The sequence below is a fragment of the Primulina eburnea genome, chromosome 1 (genome assembly GCF_022965805.1).
Source record: "Primulina eburnea isolate SZY01 chromosome 1, ASM2296580v1, whole genome shotgun sequence".
NCBI lineage: Eukaryota > Viridiplantae > Streptophyta > Magnoliopsida > Lamiales > Gesneriaceae > Primulina > Primulina eburnea.
This window is the reverse complement of record NC_133101.1, coordinates 12,430,633-12,446,590: the sequence shown is the minus strand read 5'-3', so window position 1 is coordinate 12,446,590 and position 15,958 is coordinate 12,430,633. Positions and strand designations below refer to the sequence as shown.

At 35.9% G+C, this 15,958-nt stretch overlaps 1 protein-coding gene across 1 annotated transcript; it reads left to right on the top strand.

Annotated features, from left to right (window-relative positions):
• Positions 1-1,425: 1,425 nt before the first annotated feature.
• On the top strand, positions 1,426-10,335 carry LOC140804370 (uncharacterized). The gene is made up of 14 exons (XM_073160351.1): positions 1,426-1,500; positions 5,935-6,025; positions 6,228-6,294; positions 6,434-6,518; positions 6,970-7,056; positions 7,199-7,300; positions 7,471-7,671; positions 7,766-7,926; positions 8,092-8,107; positions 8,277-8,453; positions 8,521-8,574; positions 8,945-9,010; positions 9,535-9,581; positions 9,789-10,335. Exons 1-14 carry the CDS (start codon positions 1,426-1,428, stop codon positions 10,333-10,335), a joined length of 1,776 nt encoding a protein of 591 aa, XP_073016452.1.
• Positions 10,336-15,958: the final 5,623 nt, after the last annotated feature.

Sequence of the window (15,958 nt, the reverse complement as noted above, 5' to 3'; positions counted from 1 at the left end):
ATTATTTTCAGCAGGGGGATGCCGCAGGAGTGTAACCGTCGGAGCATGATGAGGATGAGCCTTGATCAGGGGAGTTTACTGTTTCCCCTTCTCTTTCCCATTTTTTTTCTACTACATTATTTGTGTTTTCGTACTATTGCTCGATCGGTCATTTATTTTGCATTGTCATCTTTGTTCTGCATCTCTATGTTTGTTTTTGTGTTTCCGTATGTTTGGTGCAATGGGGACATTGCACACCCTTAGTATGAGGGGGTCATCTAGTCAGTTGATGGTGACATTAGTAAATTGGTAGCCAGTGATGATTTTGGGTTAAACGAACTGCATTTTACTAAGTCTTATCACTCGTTATGAATACCCCAGTGAATTGAAATTTTCCATATGCGCACATAGTGGGTGTTATTAGTAGTGTAAACGACAGTCGAGTTTAAGAATCTGTGGAAGAAACTGGAAAACCATGAGATGCAAGTCAAACTTGAGTGAATTTTTGTTGACAGTCGTGACCGACCAGTGACATGAAATAGAGTAGATCACTTGAGTCCACCGGAATAACCTTCGTCCCAATTGTGCATAATACCTCAAGAGTTACACCTAAGCCAAATAAACAAACGTTCCATATACTCAAAACCTAGGGAGTACACTTGAGAAAATTATGCACTAAAAAAAAGATATTGTTGTGACAAACAAAAGGGGATGTAAGGTGTGGGGGAGCCGAAAAAAGTGATGAAATCCTATCCCGAGGCTAAAAAAATGGAGATGTAAGGCGTTGAGGAATGTCAGAAAAAATTCTGACAAGTGCATAATGAAAATGATCAGTGTACTTCCCATCTTTTTGAGCCGTTTGAAACCTCATGATATTAACTCCCTAATTCCTATTATACAATCTTGAAATTTTGCCGCTTTGTGTTCACTTGTTGGTCACAACTAGAAACAGAACTCAGGATAGGGAAACTTGCATTGAACTGTTGATTTGGTGACTAGCATGATTTACAAATAAAACTGTCTGAAGCACGAGCTAGTGAGACCCACAGCACACACACGACCACACTTTCTGGTCAAATCAAAATGCTATAAGGTGCTTTAAAAGGGGTAGTGATGAATGTTGTGATTTGACTAATTGGACGTGGTTCACAAACCCGCTGAGGCAGGAGATGTCCATTTGCTACTTCACCATCAGTTTCGTTATTTTAATTCTTTCATTTTGTGTTTGTTTTGTATTTTGGTTGTGGTTTGTAACCTATTTTGCTTGAGGGCAAGAAAAAGGTTAGTATGAGGGGGTTGATAGGTGTGGTTTTTACGCGCTTTATTGCATTAGTTTAGTTGTGTTTGCATAGTGCATGCATGCATTTCATTTACATTTTGTTCATTTTAGAGTAATCATTTGCATATTATCATGTCTCACTTGTGTGTGATGAAGTTGCAGAAAAAATGGTCGGAACACGGAAATCAGAGCGAATTGTGAAAGCCAAGAAAAAGAAGGACAAAATAAGCGGCGCCCGAGCGGTAATTTTCTACCGCCCGGGCGCGAAAGATGAATAACAGAAGAATCGGACAAAAAGATTGGCGCTCGGGCGGTACTTTTATACTGCCCGGGCGAGAGAAGTTGCATTCGAGGACCAAAGTTACAGAAGAGTCGGCGCTCGAGAGGTATATTTCTACCGCCCGAGCACGAATGCTGCATGTGCCAAGCCGAATTACAGAAGGTGTGGCTCTCGAGCGGTACTTTTCTACCGCCCGAGCGCCACCTATTTTTGGAAAAATATCATGCGCGATTCCATTCCTTATCTTCTGAAGGAGAATGATATGGTAAGGGGATTGGACGACTTTGGAGGATTATTCAGACATATTGCAGCAAACACAAGTCTTGGAGAGCAATTTGGCGCTTGGAATTGAAGATTCGTGATTTTCCGGGCATCGTTCTTCGCGGATTTCGTCTCGTCTAGTATTTCTAATCTAGTTTCTTTTATTTAAACATTGTTGAGTTTATTTTTACTATGAATTCTAGTAGCTAAACTTTAATATTTGTTGGGATTTAAGGGGATCCTACAATTTGCATAGCTCGAGTAGCTAAACTCTAGTGATAGTATCGAGTAGTATAACCCGCGGATCTACAATTTGCATAGACATATGAAATGGATACGTGCCGATAGTTATAGTCCTTAGGGTCGAAAATTAGTAGATTTCATAAATCGAAATGCGATTCACTCTTGATAAATAATTAAAGAAATTTAATTACTTCATTGAGTAGAATTATTTTGGCATAGCTCGAGAGAGTGTGTTCAATTGAATGGGAAATCCTGTTGGAAGCATACAAACACGATCGAACGAATTAATTAATTAACAAGGGGTAGGTGAACCAGAATTCCCAACAAATTCATTTCTCATTGAAATTTAATCAATTGATCTAGCATTCATATTTTATCATTAAATTCTTGAACTTGTTTATTTAGTTTTATTAAATTTTATTAGTTATAAAACAATCACTCAAATTTCGTTGCTAAAGTTTTAATAACTGGAATAATAATTGTTAAACACAGTCTTCAGCGGAACGATACTCGTGCTCACGTACACTATTCTATTACTTGACATCGTGCACTTGCGATTAATTTTGAGCATACAAAATAATATTTTATTGCGGATTCAACAGTGCAATTTTTGCTCGATCAGTAATCAACATTTCCCCTCAATTCTATTCCAAGATTTCGGCCACCCCTTTAGTGCTAGAACATTCCTTGCCAACTCACCACCTTTGACCCTTTCTTTGCATTTAATTAGTAGGATAATTCTTTTATTTTTGGGAGCACCATTTAATCAATAATCAACCTTATTCTAACCTAGACTAGCTTGTAAATAATCGGCCACCTCACCCCGACAAACACCAACAAATCATTTGATATCAAACCAAAATTCAAAATTTCAAAAGGTGGAGACTTGGTATTGATTTGTTCCCTATATCTTGCAACCATTTCCCTCACTCTCTTAACCATCCTTTCCCCTCCCCCATCACCGAATTAGAGAGTATTTCAGAGTGTAAAAAAAAACGTGAGAATTCAGTGGGAGATAGTAGAGAAAAATCGTGTAAGAAGAAGGGTAGAAAAGATAGTGCTCCACCTCCTCCGCGCCGTATCGTCTTATTCATTCGTTTTTCGTTCAAAACGAAACCAGGCATGCATATGTTCGTCCTTGACTCTTCAATCAAGTCCTATTATCATTTATTTTCATTACATGATCATCATTTCTATGGCAAAAACCAAAATCTACCAAGAATTTTCAGAAAACAAAACCTACAGATTTCGGCCTTCATGATGCAGTTTCACGGGTTCTCTTGTTTTGTTGTTTCAGGTGGATGGTTCGACTCCAGGCTCACTAGGCTACATCTAGACATGTACTAGGATGCATTAAGACCATGTTGGTTTATTCAAACCAGCCCCATGCATGATAAAATTCGAATTTGACAGCAACTCTTCAATCTTGGCCATTTGAGTTTCGAAAAATGCTGTTGTGCTGTCAAAGGGAATGGATATGATCATGGCTGCCCTAGGGGCCTATAGCCATGGTTAGATCACTTCTCTAGCATGTCTAAGACGTGACTAAGTTTTTCTTTTGGTGGCTTGGTCCATGGTGAATCGGTTTTCACAAAAATACTCAAGAACAGCCCAGCAGCTTTCGGCCCTCCCCATTTTACAGCATGTGTATTTCGAAAATGGTGGAATGGTGTGGATCTTGGTTGGTCTATGGCCCTTAGCCACGGTTCATACCCTACCACTGGATGTTTAGATCGTGCCATGGTCAATAAAATGGCCACTGGAACGACACGAGACAGCAAACAAAGCAAAACACCCCACGCGCATGCAAAGGTGCTATCGAGTGAATCTTTCGAGTTGTTGCTGGAATGGTGCGAATTGTGGCTGGCCTAGGGCCCTTATCCATGGTTCAAATCATTCCTTGGGATGTTGGTAAGAGTCTCTGGTCGGTGGTTCAAGCCCCAATGGCCGGTAGTTTCGAAAACGACGCAAGATATGCGATTGCACAGCTGCTGTAATTTGACAGCAAGTGGTGCTGTTGTTCTCAGGCGTGTTTCGAGTGCTCGGTTGGCTTTTTAGCCTATAGCCTTGGACTGGACAATGCCTCAAGTTAGGAAGGTCATTCTTTTGGCCATTTGTGATTCAGATCATTTTTGAGGTCGTACGAGAAAAATTTACGGTGCGATGTGCCAAATTGACTCTCGAAAGAGCGTTTCATGTTTTGGCCTCCATTCACCTAGATTTCGACCCTCACCATTTTAGGAGCATTAATTCATCATTTTAAGCGTATTTTAATCATGACTATATGTTGGTTCAGTGTTGGTTTAGGTTGGTTCGGAGTCATGATTAAATACATAGTCGTTAGGCGCAACTGTCTCAGTTATCGGATTTAATTACATAGTTTACCCAAGAAAATCTATTGCATATTTTTCATAGCATATTTAGGTTGCAGCGAGCCTAGGAGCGATCCAATCCATGTGGTAAAATAATACAGGATATTTCATTATTTCATTTAATTATATTACGTGCATAAAAATAGAAAATACTTATTTTTGAGATTTATGCGATATTGCTTGTGGTCAATTGACTATCATGGGAGCATTATTTTACCCGGTTGCCAGTGACCGATCAGTTCAGTTTGGTACCACCCGGTCGCCATTGACCGGTCAGTCCTGTTTGGTACCCCCCCGGTAGCCAGTTACCGGTCAGTTCAGTTCAGTGCAGAGGCCACTTGCGTAGATCATAATCTCAACAGAAAAAAAAATTATTACAAATTATTTCAGTACAGGGCTCCAAGGAGCAAACATTTTCACTATGATTTTCAGTTCAGTTATGCATGTATTATAATTGCTCATGATAAGTTATTTTCACAGTATGCCTCATGACATGATATTTTATCCCATGCAAAAAAAAAAATTTTACTATATTATTTACTCGTTACCTACGATATATGCATGTTGAGTCTTTATACTCACTAGACTTGATTGTTGTAGGTACTGATGAGGCTGGGGCCGAGGGCGGGGACCAGTGAGCCAGCTTGGGTCGGCAGTAGTGGCACCCGAGGGCCTCATTTACAGCACTTGCCATTTTATGCAAATATTTTTTTCAGTTGTTGGATATTCTTAAATTGTTATTTTGCAAACAAATATTTACTTCCGCTGCTATTTTGAACATCAAACTTTATTTATCGATCTATTTTATGAATGAGGCAAATTTACCTACTTTAAAAGAAAATTTTAAATTTTTCCGCAAATTTTCAAGCAAGGATTTTCGGGCTGTTAGACTTCAAGTCTAGTCTAGGAAATACAAATATATGTAGGTTATATGGTGTAATTCGATTTGGACTATTCGAGCTGTTTCACAAATTAGGTCGAAGTATCCTGGCATTCAATCTGTTCTAGCTGAGTTTTTAGTTGATCAAGAATTTTGGGCTGTCAAGTGATTCTGTTAGTGTGAGGATTATGCAGATGACATTATTAACCATGCACTGACATGAAAAAGAATCAATGACCACTGATTCTGAGTCCAGTATTCTGTGATCCACCTGATGGGATCTGATCCCATGACTTAGGAAAGACAACTACTAAATCAATTGATTGCATATAATGTAATAAAATTTCTGAATAGCATGCTTATTTTTTAGCCGAAGATTTTTGCATTTTTATTGAATTTTAAACACTAAATTTATGCTTACATTTTAATCTACCTGATCTTCATAACTGGTCTGGAAGCTGTTTTAAGTTGGAGTTCAATACAGGGTCTGATTTGAATTTGATAGAGAATCTTATAGTAGTTGGTCTATATAATTCATATTACCTTACTTTTTATTTGATTTTTCAAATTAGGATTTAATTTTATACTGTTTGATTTAGCCTTCGAATCACTGGTATATGCTTGTTGTTCACTTGGTTAGAATCCTGCTAAACCTTCTGGAGCTGGATGTCGAGGTGTAATTTCTGTTTTCCCAAGCAAGCTTTTTTCCATTGGTGTCATAAATGCTGGAGGTACGCAGAATCATATTAAAAAATTAATTTCATAGTTTTGAATGAGCTCATTGTATGTATGTATGTACACAATTTGGATGCCATTTGGATTTCTGGGTTTGTGGTTTTACAGTGCAAATGAAAATTAATTTTGAGTTGAGGTTTCAAGTACTTTTTATTTTCTCAGGTCACTGCATTTGATTTTGTTTTCATTTTGTCACAGGGATAGATTTTCTCTCTCGGTGCTTGTTGCCAATGCATGTGTCGCGGGATACACGGCCATGTGTTAGGTCAATTTCCTAGTCTCCTGCAGGTCTTGCTAGCAATGTTGGGTACTGATACCATTACCCCTGATCGAAGTTTTTGTTTGAGTATGCAACGCAAGTTGCCTCCCTGAATTAATTCTACATTTTGCTATGAATCTTGCAGTTGTTTGCTTGCTATTTGCACCACTGGGGGACGCGTCAAACTTTACCACTTTCCCTTCTGTGATTTTTCGGCTGAATGGATTGAGGTAATAAGTATTTTATAAATGAAGCTTTCAGGGAGTAGTGGTGGCAGGACCAGAATTATGGTTCGAGCTTGCTGTCTCTTCACTTTAATAATCTTCATGAACCAAAAAAAATGGCGAAAATTTTAGCAATGGAATTGTTTCCATTCTTGTGTCTATAGATGCTCTTAATTATGTTCTTACTGTTGGTTTTGTGTTGGCTATGAGCCCATGAGTAGATTCATATTTGTGCTAATGTATAAATTTGTTGTGTTAGTACTGGAGGCTTTGTTTATGTTTGGAGAGGCAATACCTAATCAACATTTCTTTCAAAAAGAATTTCATAGTATTTACGGTTTTGTTGCTTATGCATAATAAATGTCATGAATTTGGAATCTAGTAAGTTATCTGTGATTCCTAAATTTAATGTTTGTTTTTCACACATTTGCTAAAGTTATAATCTGAAATTTTCTAGGTTATGGACATATCAGAGATGATGTATAATTATCTTTCCAAGATCAATTTCGGAGAGTCTCAAATTATATCTTCAGGAAGTTTAGATGTGAGTTGGTTCTATCTTTCAACTTTTTGCTGATTAGCATTTCTTGCATATCCCCATATACTTTTCTAGATGAACTATTCTTGATGACATAACAATTAATTATATGAATTCCAACTATTCTTGGGGTTTTTTCTTTATACAGGTGATAGGGAGTCGAGATAATGCAGAATCTGAATGCCCTAATGAGCCACCTGTATCTAGTTTAAGAAAGGAAAGAAAACGAAGGAGACAGAATGAAACTAATGTACTGCACACTGCATTCACGATCTGATTTAGTTTTATCATTTTATTCCATGACATGAACCTCCATACTTACTAAATCAGCTTCAATGCAGCTACATGATCTGCTTTCAATTTGAAAAGTTGTGCATTTGATATATGCCATTACATTGAATGTGTTGCTATTTTTATTAGGTTGCTGCAAAAAAACTTGACAATGTAAAAGAAAACAATACATGGGAAATTATTCCCATATCTGTTTCTGAAGGGACACCTCTGAAGATCAAAGAATGCAATGTTCAACTAATAACGGCACAACAATATGCTTCTCGCAATGCAATGTTGACACCCCTTATTGTGGCTTGGTCACCGATTCTGAGGACATCTGAAGATTGGGTTTCTATTCCTCATAACTCCTCGAGCTGCTGCTCTATTCTTGCTACTGGATTGAAATGTGATCTAATTTCATTGTGGAGAATTGATGCACCAGAGAGTTATTCCATTATTACCCCTGAACTCCCATGTAAAGCATCCAAATGGTGTCTTTCTCAAGGCACATGATGCATGCATCACATCTATTTGCTGGGCTTTATATGGCTCTGAAATTTCAAAACCTCAACTTCTTTTAGCGACGGGAAGTTCTAATGGGAGGTGAGTAAATAATTAACCTTTTTCTGTTTTCGAAGCCAAAAGTCTAGCACATTTGCTTGACATGGGTTTGAACTACTGAATTATACACACACATACATATAAGGTTTACCTTTTATTTGATTATAACATTTAATTTTGTGACTTTCCTCTTCTTTTTGTTCATAGAGTGAAGATTTGGCAGGTGAATATTAAGTAACTGCTGAAGTCATCTGAAACTGTTCATGCTTCATTTTCTTTGCTGAGGTAGGTCAGCATATCCTGCTAAAAGTCTGCTACTTATCCTTTCAAAATTTAGACCGGCTACTTTGATTATATCTTATTTTGGAACTTGTGATTGCTCGTGTAATTAGGTTATTACTGTTGATTCAGCACCTGTCTCCATACTTTCATTTGCTGCCCCCCTGCAAACAAAACTAAATTTGTTCCTGGCTATTGGTAAAGGATCCGGATCATTTGAAGTGTGGACCATGAATATAAACAGCCATGAATTTGAAATAATTGGCTGTTATAGTGCGCATGACCACATTGTAAGTTCTCAACACCTTTTTTGGCATATGGAATGGCATATGATTTATCTTGTAAAATAACAATCAGGTCACTGGTTTCGCTTGGGCTTTTGATGGACTCTGCTTGTACAGCTGCAGCCAGGTAATAAATATTGAAGGAAGTGTTTTATTGATATAAATATGAATTTTAGTATTAAGGGAGTGTTAATTCAACAGATATTAAAAATTAAAAAATCCATGTTAACTGCTTTTGTTATCAAGTAATACCTCAAGCAGAAAGCCTTGAGGTTGAAAATGCTTGGTAGCCCTCCAGATTATTTGATCAGTTCATGTATTACAGGACAACTCTATGAAAGCGTGGAATTTAGTTGGGAAAGAACTAAGGAAAATACACATTCCTTCAAATACTCTTGGTTTGAATAGCTCCCCGGATGTATGCATTAATTTTTCACGTTTACTTCTGTTTTAAATTTGCATATTTGTTTCCAGTAGACTCTAGATTTTCTCTGCAGGTTCCATATGTATATGATTCTTGCTTTGGTCTGGCAGTATCTCATGGGAGCTTGGCAATTGTTGTGGTATCATATTCCATCCGCCCATTCTCTTATAGTTGGAATGTCCATGAACTTATCCTGAATATTGTACTAGTTTTTCTCTCTTATCAAATTTTAAGTGAAAATAATAAACTCCCTCGATGTAGCGATTCAAGATTTGAAGAAAAAACTGAATTCTATTCATAGCAATTTGAGAAAACTCTTAGATAACATACCATCCAAAAAATTGATTTTTTTACTTCTCTCAAATTATGTTTCAGATGAGATTGGTCAATATCTTGCTTCTTGCCCTTGACAAAAATAAAGAAAATTTACTGAAAATAAAAATAAAGAGGAAAATAGAAAGATCGAAATTCAATCTCTCCGGAACAATAGTCATATAATAATACCTAGGAAAAGGAGCTTAGTTGACTGAAATGACTCTAAGCAATGGAATCTCTTGATCCTTTTCTTGCACTTGGTCACCTTATACCTTATGCTGAATAGATGTCATTGATACCCCTGTACTTAAATCTAGTTCTAAGAAGTTTGGTGTCTGTTATTTGCAGGCTCGAAGATTTGATTCTGATTTATTAAATCCCATGTACCAGGAAAGGTGAACTTTTAAAATTATATTTTCTGGTAACAAATTATGAAATAGCAACTGCCATGTGGATAGATGCTTGCAACAAACAAGCACCCACATTTCTTTAAAAGAAAATTTTGATGATTTAGTCAAAAGCTGAATGGAAGCAATAAGAACTAACCGTTCAAACAGTTACCTATGTTTGATTGACCAATAAATGTTATTGTAATTTTACAGAACTCGGAAAGCTGCTATCGAGTTCCTTTTGATTGGAGGGCATCAATTGGACACTTCCTCCAATATATGTTTTGATATTGATTTCGGATCATTTACTGGTTTCCCTGAGGTAGAATTAATTTTGTGGGAAAAAAACATATTATGGTCTCTGAGTCTGTGTGGGAGTTTCAGTGGGCTTCTGAACATTTGGGATATTGTGGCAGCCCTCGTGTCTTTCAAACAGTCGATACCAAACTATGTAGAGCATATTATGCAGAAATGGTTGACATCTTATTTTGGATCCAATTTTGGCATTTGTACTACGTTCTTGTCTACGACATTTAAAACTTTTCCCACTCTTTCAACCCGTAAGTTGCACCTTGTCAATGTAATCATCAGGCATGTTGTGCTTAAAATTGATGAGGTGAGCGAGAGTAGAAAACACCAAGACTTGGAAAGATTCAGTAGTGCCATAGAGGAACAGACAAATGTATGGAAGGAGTTGCAGTGTGCTGTGAAAATGAACTACGGAGAAGGCTCGTTGGTTTATATTTTTCTGCCATTTTAGATCTTCTGTCAGATGTGCCAACAAATTTTTGCGATGTTGGCTGTTGGCGTCCTGATGAATGGCCACAACTGGAGCACTATATCTCACTTCATGAGAAAATTGTCGAGGATTATTTAAAATTTCTTGCTACCAAAGTTGGTAAAATTAAGAAGAGGTAATTCATGATGTTCTTATCTTTGTTGAACTTCTTTTGGTTCATTCATGCACACATACATAGAATAGCATCTTAAGATACTGTATCAATCTATTAGCTGAAGGCTGGTTCCATTCTTGCTTTATTAACAGAAGAGAGAGTTTTGAATATGAAGAACATTGCAGTTTTTGTTCAGCAATTGTGCCATTTGAATCAATAGAATACGTCATTTGTTCAGGAGTGAAGAATGGCAATGGAGTTGATCAAACCCATAAGCTACACCGATGTTCCGTATCTATGCAACTTTGCCCTGCTAAATATTCATGGTTTTGCATGTATTGTCAAAGACGAGCTTCAAAGTTGGCACCTCTAATTTTTTTCACGATGCCTTTATACCCTTCCAATTTTAAATCTTTTTTCGAATCTTCAGCCTTCAAGAAATCTTTCTCACCATGTTGTCCCTTATGTGGGATACTTCTACAAAGATTACAGCCTGAATATTTACTCTCCCCATCTCCAGTATAACGAAATTCCTCTTTAAGAATTGTCAATGAAAAGTCCGCCCTCTCGACTGAAATCCTCAGTCAGCAGCCCCTTACAATCTATGATTTATGACAGGCCTCTATCTCCGTCAGCAGGTCTGTGTTTCCAATTTTTCCTTCTGCGGTGCTTCTGTGAAAATCCACTGATATGTCCTATACATAATAACTACCATGGAAGGATGTTTATTCTATTAATTGGTAGGAAAAATAGGGTCGGATATTTGAATTTCCTAGTATTTTGTATTTGTTAGAGTAGGTGTTTAGCGAGCCAACTTGTGGCTTGGGTTTTTATTGGCTCTAATGTAAAACAATCTTTATTTTAATAATATTTTACGGTTTTGTACAATTATGACATTTACTTTATCTGTTTACCCATGTAAGCTGCATAGATAAAGTCCTTTGGTGCTTGTGTGCAAGTGACTTAAGTAAAAATGCTTCTAGAAAACTTTGAAAGAAAATGCTATATTGCTTGAAAACTTGGTAGTTTACAATAAGAGCTTCACCCTATTTATATTCATCCTATTTATACTAGTAGCTTTCTACAATGAAAGCGATACATATGAACTCTCTAGGAGGTACTAAGATCTACACTATTCTAGTTAATTCCATTCTATACTATTCTAAATGATTATTGTATGCACAAAAGATTTCACAGAAAACTCTTAATTGATGAAATATGGAGAATGTTTTAGAAGTGTTTGAACCTCTACAGAGCACCTATTTAGAAGTTTTTGGAATGCACAAGAAGGTTCCGGTTCGTGATATTCCGCAACATCAATGAGTTCTAATAAAAATCTATTTATGAAATATTGGTTGATCACTTTGCAAATAAAAATGCTAAAAAATCAATTTTTTTATAGTTAATTGTAATAGAATGTCATTATTGTAAAGCTTATTTTATGTGTTTAGTTAAGAAAATTATCTTTATAGTATTGATTTTAAATTGAAAATTTTGACTTTGAAACAAAAAATATTGATCTTACATTGAAAATTGTTAAGTTGAAACAAAAATTTACTAACATTAAAAAAAATGCTGCTATGATGTCGAAAAAGTTAATATATTCAGCGCCGCAACAGCAATTTAACCAAAATAACCGAACACTGATAGCTAGTGTACAATGACCAAAATTTAAGCTGTTAATAAACTAAAATTCAAAATAAACAATATTAGCTGAATAAAAAAGTTATTTTCCATAAATTTAAACACCAACACCTACTTAGAGATGACAATTTTTCCCACGGATTTGGAGACCCACGGGGAAAACTCGAAACGGGGATCGGGGCGGGGAATCCCTGTACCCACGCCGTGTTGCCCCATTAATATTTTTGAAATGGGAACCGAACCCGAACCCGAAAAAACGAAGATCGTGACAGGTGTAGGGGTAGGGATGTAATTCGAAGACTAGGATGGAGATAACAAACCCAACTCCACCCCATTGTCATCCCTCCACCTACTACACACTTTGTCACACAAAACCCCTTGTGACACCTCTACTGCCACGTGTTGTGATTTGTGACTATATACTTTAATGTTTTTATGAATCTATCAAAGGAATCAACTTTTTCACAAAACCCCTTGTGACACCTCCACTGCCACGTTTTGTGTTTGTGACTGTATAATTTAATGTTTATCCGAATCTATCAAAGAATCAACTTTTTCATCTTTAAACGACTTTTTCACATATTCCAACTGATTCATTAGTGTAAGCACACAAAATCTCCACACGCGTGCAAAAGTATCCCAATGATTTAACTTTATCTTTACACTTAAACTAGCCGACATACACATGGTGTTTATTTAATATAATATATAAATAATTTAGCTCATAAATCATATGTGTACTATATACTGATAATATATTTTTTTTTCCAAATATTTAGTTTCTTTATGATATTTTTCTAAAAAAAATATTTTTAAGACTTGATTCATTAATGATTTGCAACATTATTAGTTCAGGAAAAGGTAGACAAAAATTTGACAAAAGTTGAAATCATTCATGAATCCACGGAATGAAATCTTCATATCAATATATGATGGGGGTAAAAGTAAAAAAAAATATTTTTTTTGTACTTTTGTATGACAAGTCTTACACCTTAATTTCGTCGGAAAAAAAAACGATTATCCAATTTTGATTAAAAATTAAGGTATACATTGGTCACTCTATTTCGAGACATATATGTGATGTTATAGGTCACGTTTCATTGGTATGTGCATAGAGATATTCAATCATACAGATGTGTGATCATATGATGAGTCACTGGACAACCTTCCATCCGACTTTCCAATTGGTTATTATTTATCGAGTAGATTAGTCTGCAGTTAAGGTTTTATATCATTAGTATTTTGATCCGAGACAACATAGATGATCTATGTACTAGTGCTAGACTTTGACTCATTTATCGACTCCACGAGGGTCATCAGATGGCGAGGTTCAGTATGGTATCGACATACATAGGAGCAGATGCATTGTGGTTGATGATATGTATAAGCTAGAAACCGTATATAGGATATGCTCGGATGATATATTTTTTCGATTAATTTTCCGAAGACTGAATTATATATTCATTAATAGGTTGTGTGAAGGCCACAAAAATTTATAAATAGTACAGCCCAAGAACTCGAAATTTTGGGCACATTCAATAAGTTTGAACCCATTCAATGACTTGATGACAACCTATAATGACAAATCTCAAAAATTAAGCCATGTCCGTATTCATATTGTAACACCCAATTTATTGCTACATTATAGCATTAAATAAGCTGCTTAAAAACCTTAAAACGTTCACTAAGGCATCCGCTCAACTTCTGTCTTCCCAACTATAAGTAAGATCCAAACTATAAGTAAGAGATCAAACCAAGATAAAAGAACACCGAAAACCTCACAAAAATTCAAGAAGAAAAACTGCAAAATTCGAGGCTTTCAGCAGCAGATTCGTGGCATTATTCTGTCCATTTTCGAGTAAAATTTCTAGTAGCAACCAAATACTATATTTGAACTACAATCTAGCAACTCATATTCACGTTTGGAATCAAGAAAGACCAAAGTAATCGGGCTTATGTATTAAAAAATTATATACACGAATGATATTCTATACACGTATGATATTCTATGTTCCATTTTTGAACAATTTCGTTTGAGCATGATTTATTCGTTTATGTCTTGTCTAAGCTTTATATGTTCCAAACATTGATATAATTCAATAAAAATTTGGAAAGCTATTATAAGATATGACCGCTATATGGTAGGATTATAACTGTTATATGACCTCTATATGATGAGATTATAATCATTGTATGGCCTCGTCACTTGAGTATTAACATATAGGGGACATATATTAGTAAAATCGTGGAAATTAGATGAAATTTCAATGCTTCATGTTCAGGATATGATTATGATACGTTATGTCTTCCGTTAAGAAATGTTACGTTTATAAAAAATATATGTATTTGTTATATATCCGAACAATCCCCACTTGCTGAGTGTTTCCCAATTAAGTCACCCTTACCTCTCTCCCTATACAATACCAACAAACAAGTTGATGGACAAATCATGAGACGTCTGGAGCTGGTGAAGAAGCCACTTTCCAAGAAAGATTATTTTCATATTTCAATTGTCAATTTACGTTTTAAGTTTTACTCTTCTGCACTATTTGATTTCTTTCATGTTGTAAAGACAATGACGGATTATTTTATAAACTGGTTTGGTTATATATTGTATTACGAGCATGTTATTTTAAAATTATGTGATTGTTAAAAAACGAATGTGTCTGTACACCTAGGTCTCAGGACATGACATTTAAATGATATTAGAGCCAGCATGATCATAATCTGATTGAGATCCTAATGTACAAAACGTGATAAGATGTCAAATTTTGCCAAAGGACCAGTGCATTCATATCCTTGACAATTATTTTTGAGGTAGTATATTAACCATCAATCAACGACCCAAAATCTAATTTATAGGCGTAATCAGAGTCTCATCAGATTTGACATCCTCTATTTTTGGTAACAAGCTTACTTTTTGGTCTATTTATGCTCTTCAATGATGCATTTAAGGGATAGAATCGTGACTAAAAACTTTTATTCCTCACATCTAAGTAACCCTCCCATTTTGCACAAAGAAGATCACACCGCTTTAAGCATAAATTCTCTAAAATCTCGAGCATGTTGCAACCATTTTCGAACATAATTTTGACAAAGTTTGAGCAAGAAATGGCGACCCAATCTAAGACCATGAGTAACCTCGAACTCGAGATTTAGCAACTTAGAGGGACCTTCACTAGGTTTTTTTAGAAGTTACTATTCTAATAAAAAAATTTACCTGCTTATGTGTTGTTTGATTGTGGTGACACACATTCTTTTATATCTAAGAGGTTCACTAAGAAATTAGGGGTTAAACCTAAAATGCTTGTTAAACCTTTTAGGATAGCAACACCTACTAGTAAGGCTATCGAAACCTTCGAGTTACATCGGGACTATAAAATCAGTAACAATATGCATACGTTCAATGCCGACTCGATTCAACTCTCAATGGTGGATTTTGACATCATTCTGAGAATGGATTGTTTAGCCAAGACTCATGCAATGGTAAATTGTTGGGTTGAGAATGTCAAATTCCAAACCGAGAAGAAATCATATACCATACGCCTCGGTCTCGAGGCGTGACATGTTGGTTTTATAATGAAAGTTCAAGGAAGAAATAAGAAAGCTATGTTTTCATTTTCTAAATCAAAAACTAGTACATCGATTAGTGAGTAGTATTCTCCAACTTATTCCGAGATCTTAAACCATGATGACCAACATCCTGCTAGGTATCAAAGAAATTTTCTTTGGAACCCACGATAATATTTTTTTTATCGGATCAGTCAACTCAGGAACAAAAAATATTTTTGCTGTGTCTCTAAGTTTTAATGTGACAATGTACACGTCATCGCCATGTAACGTTGC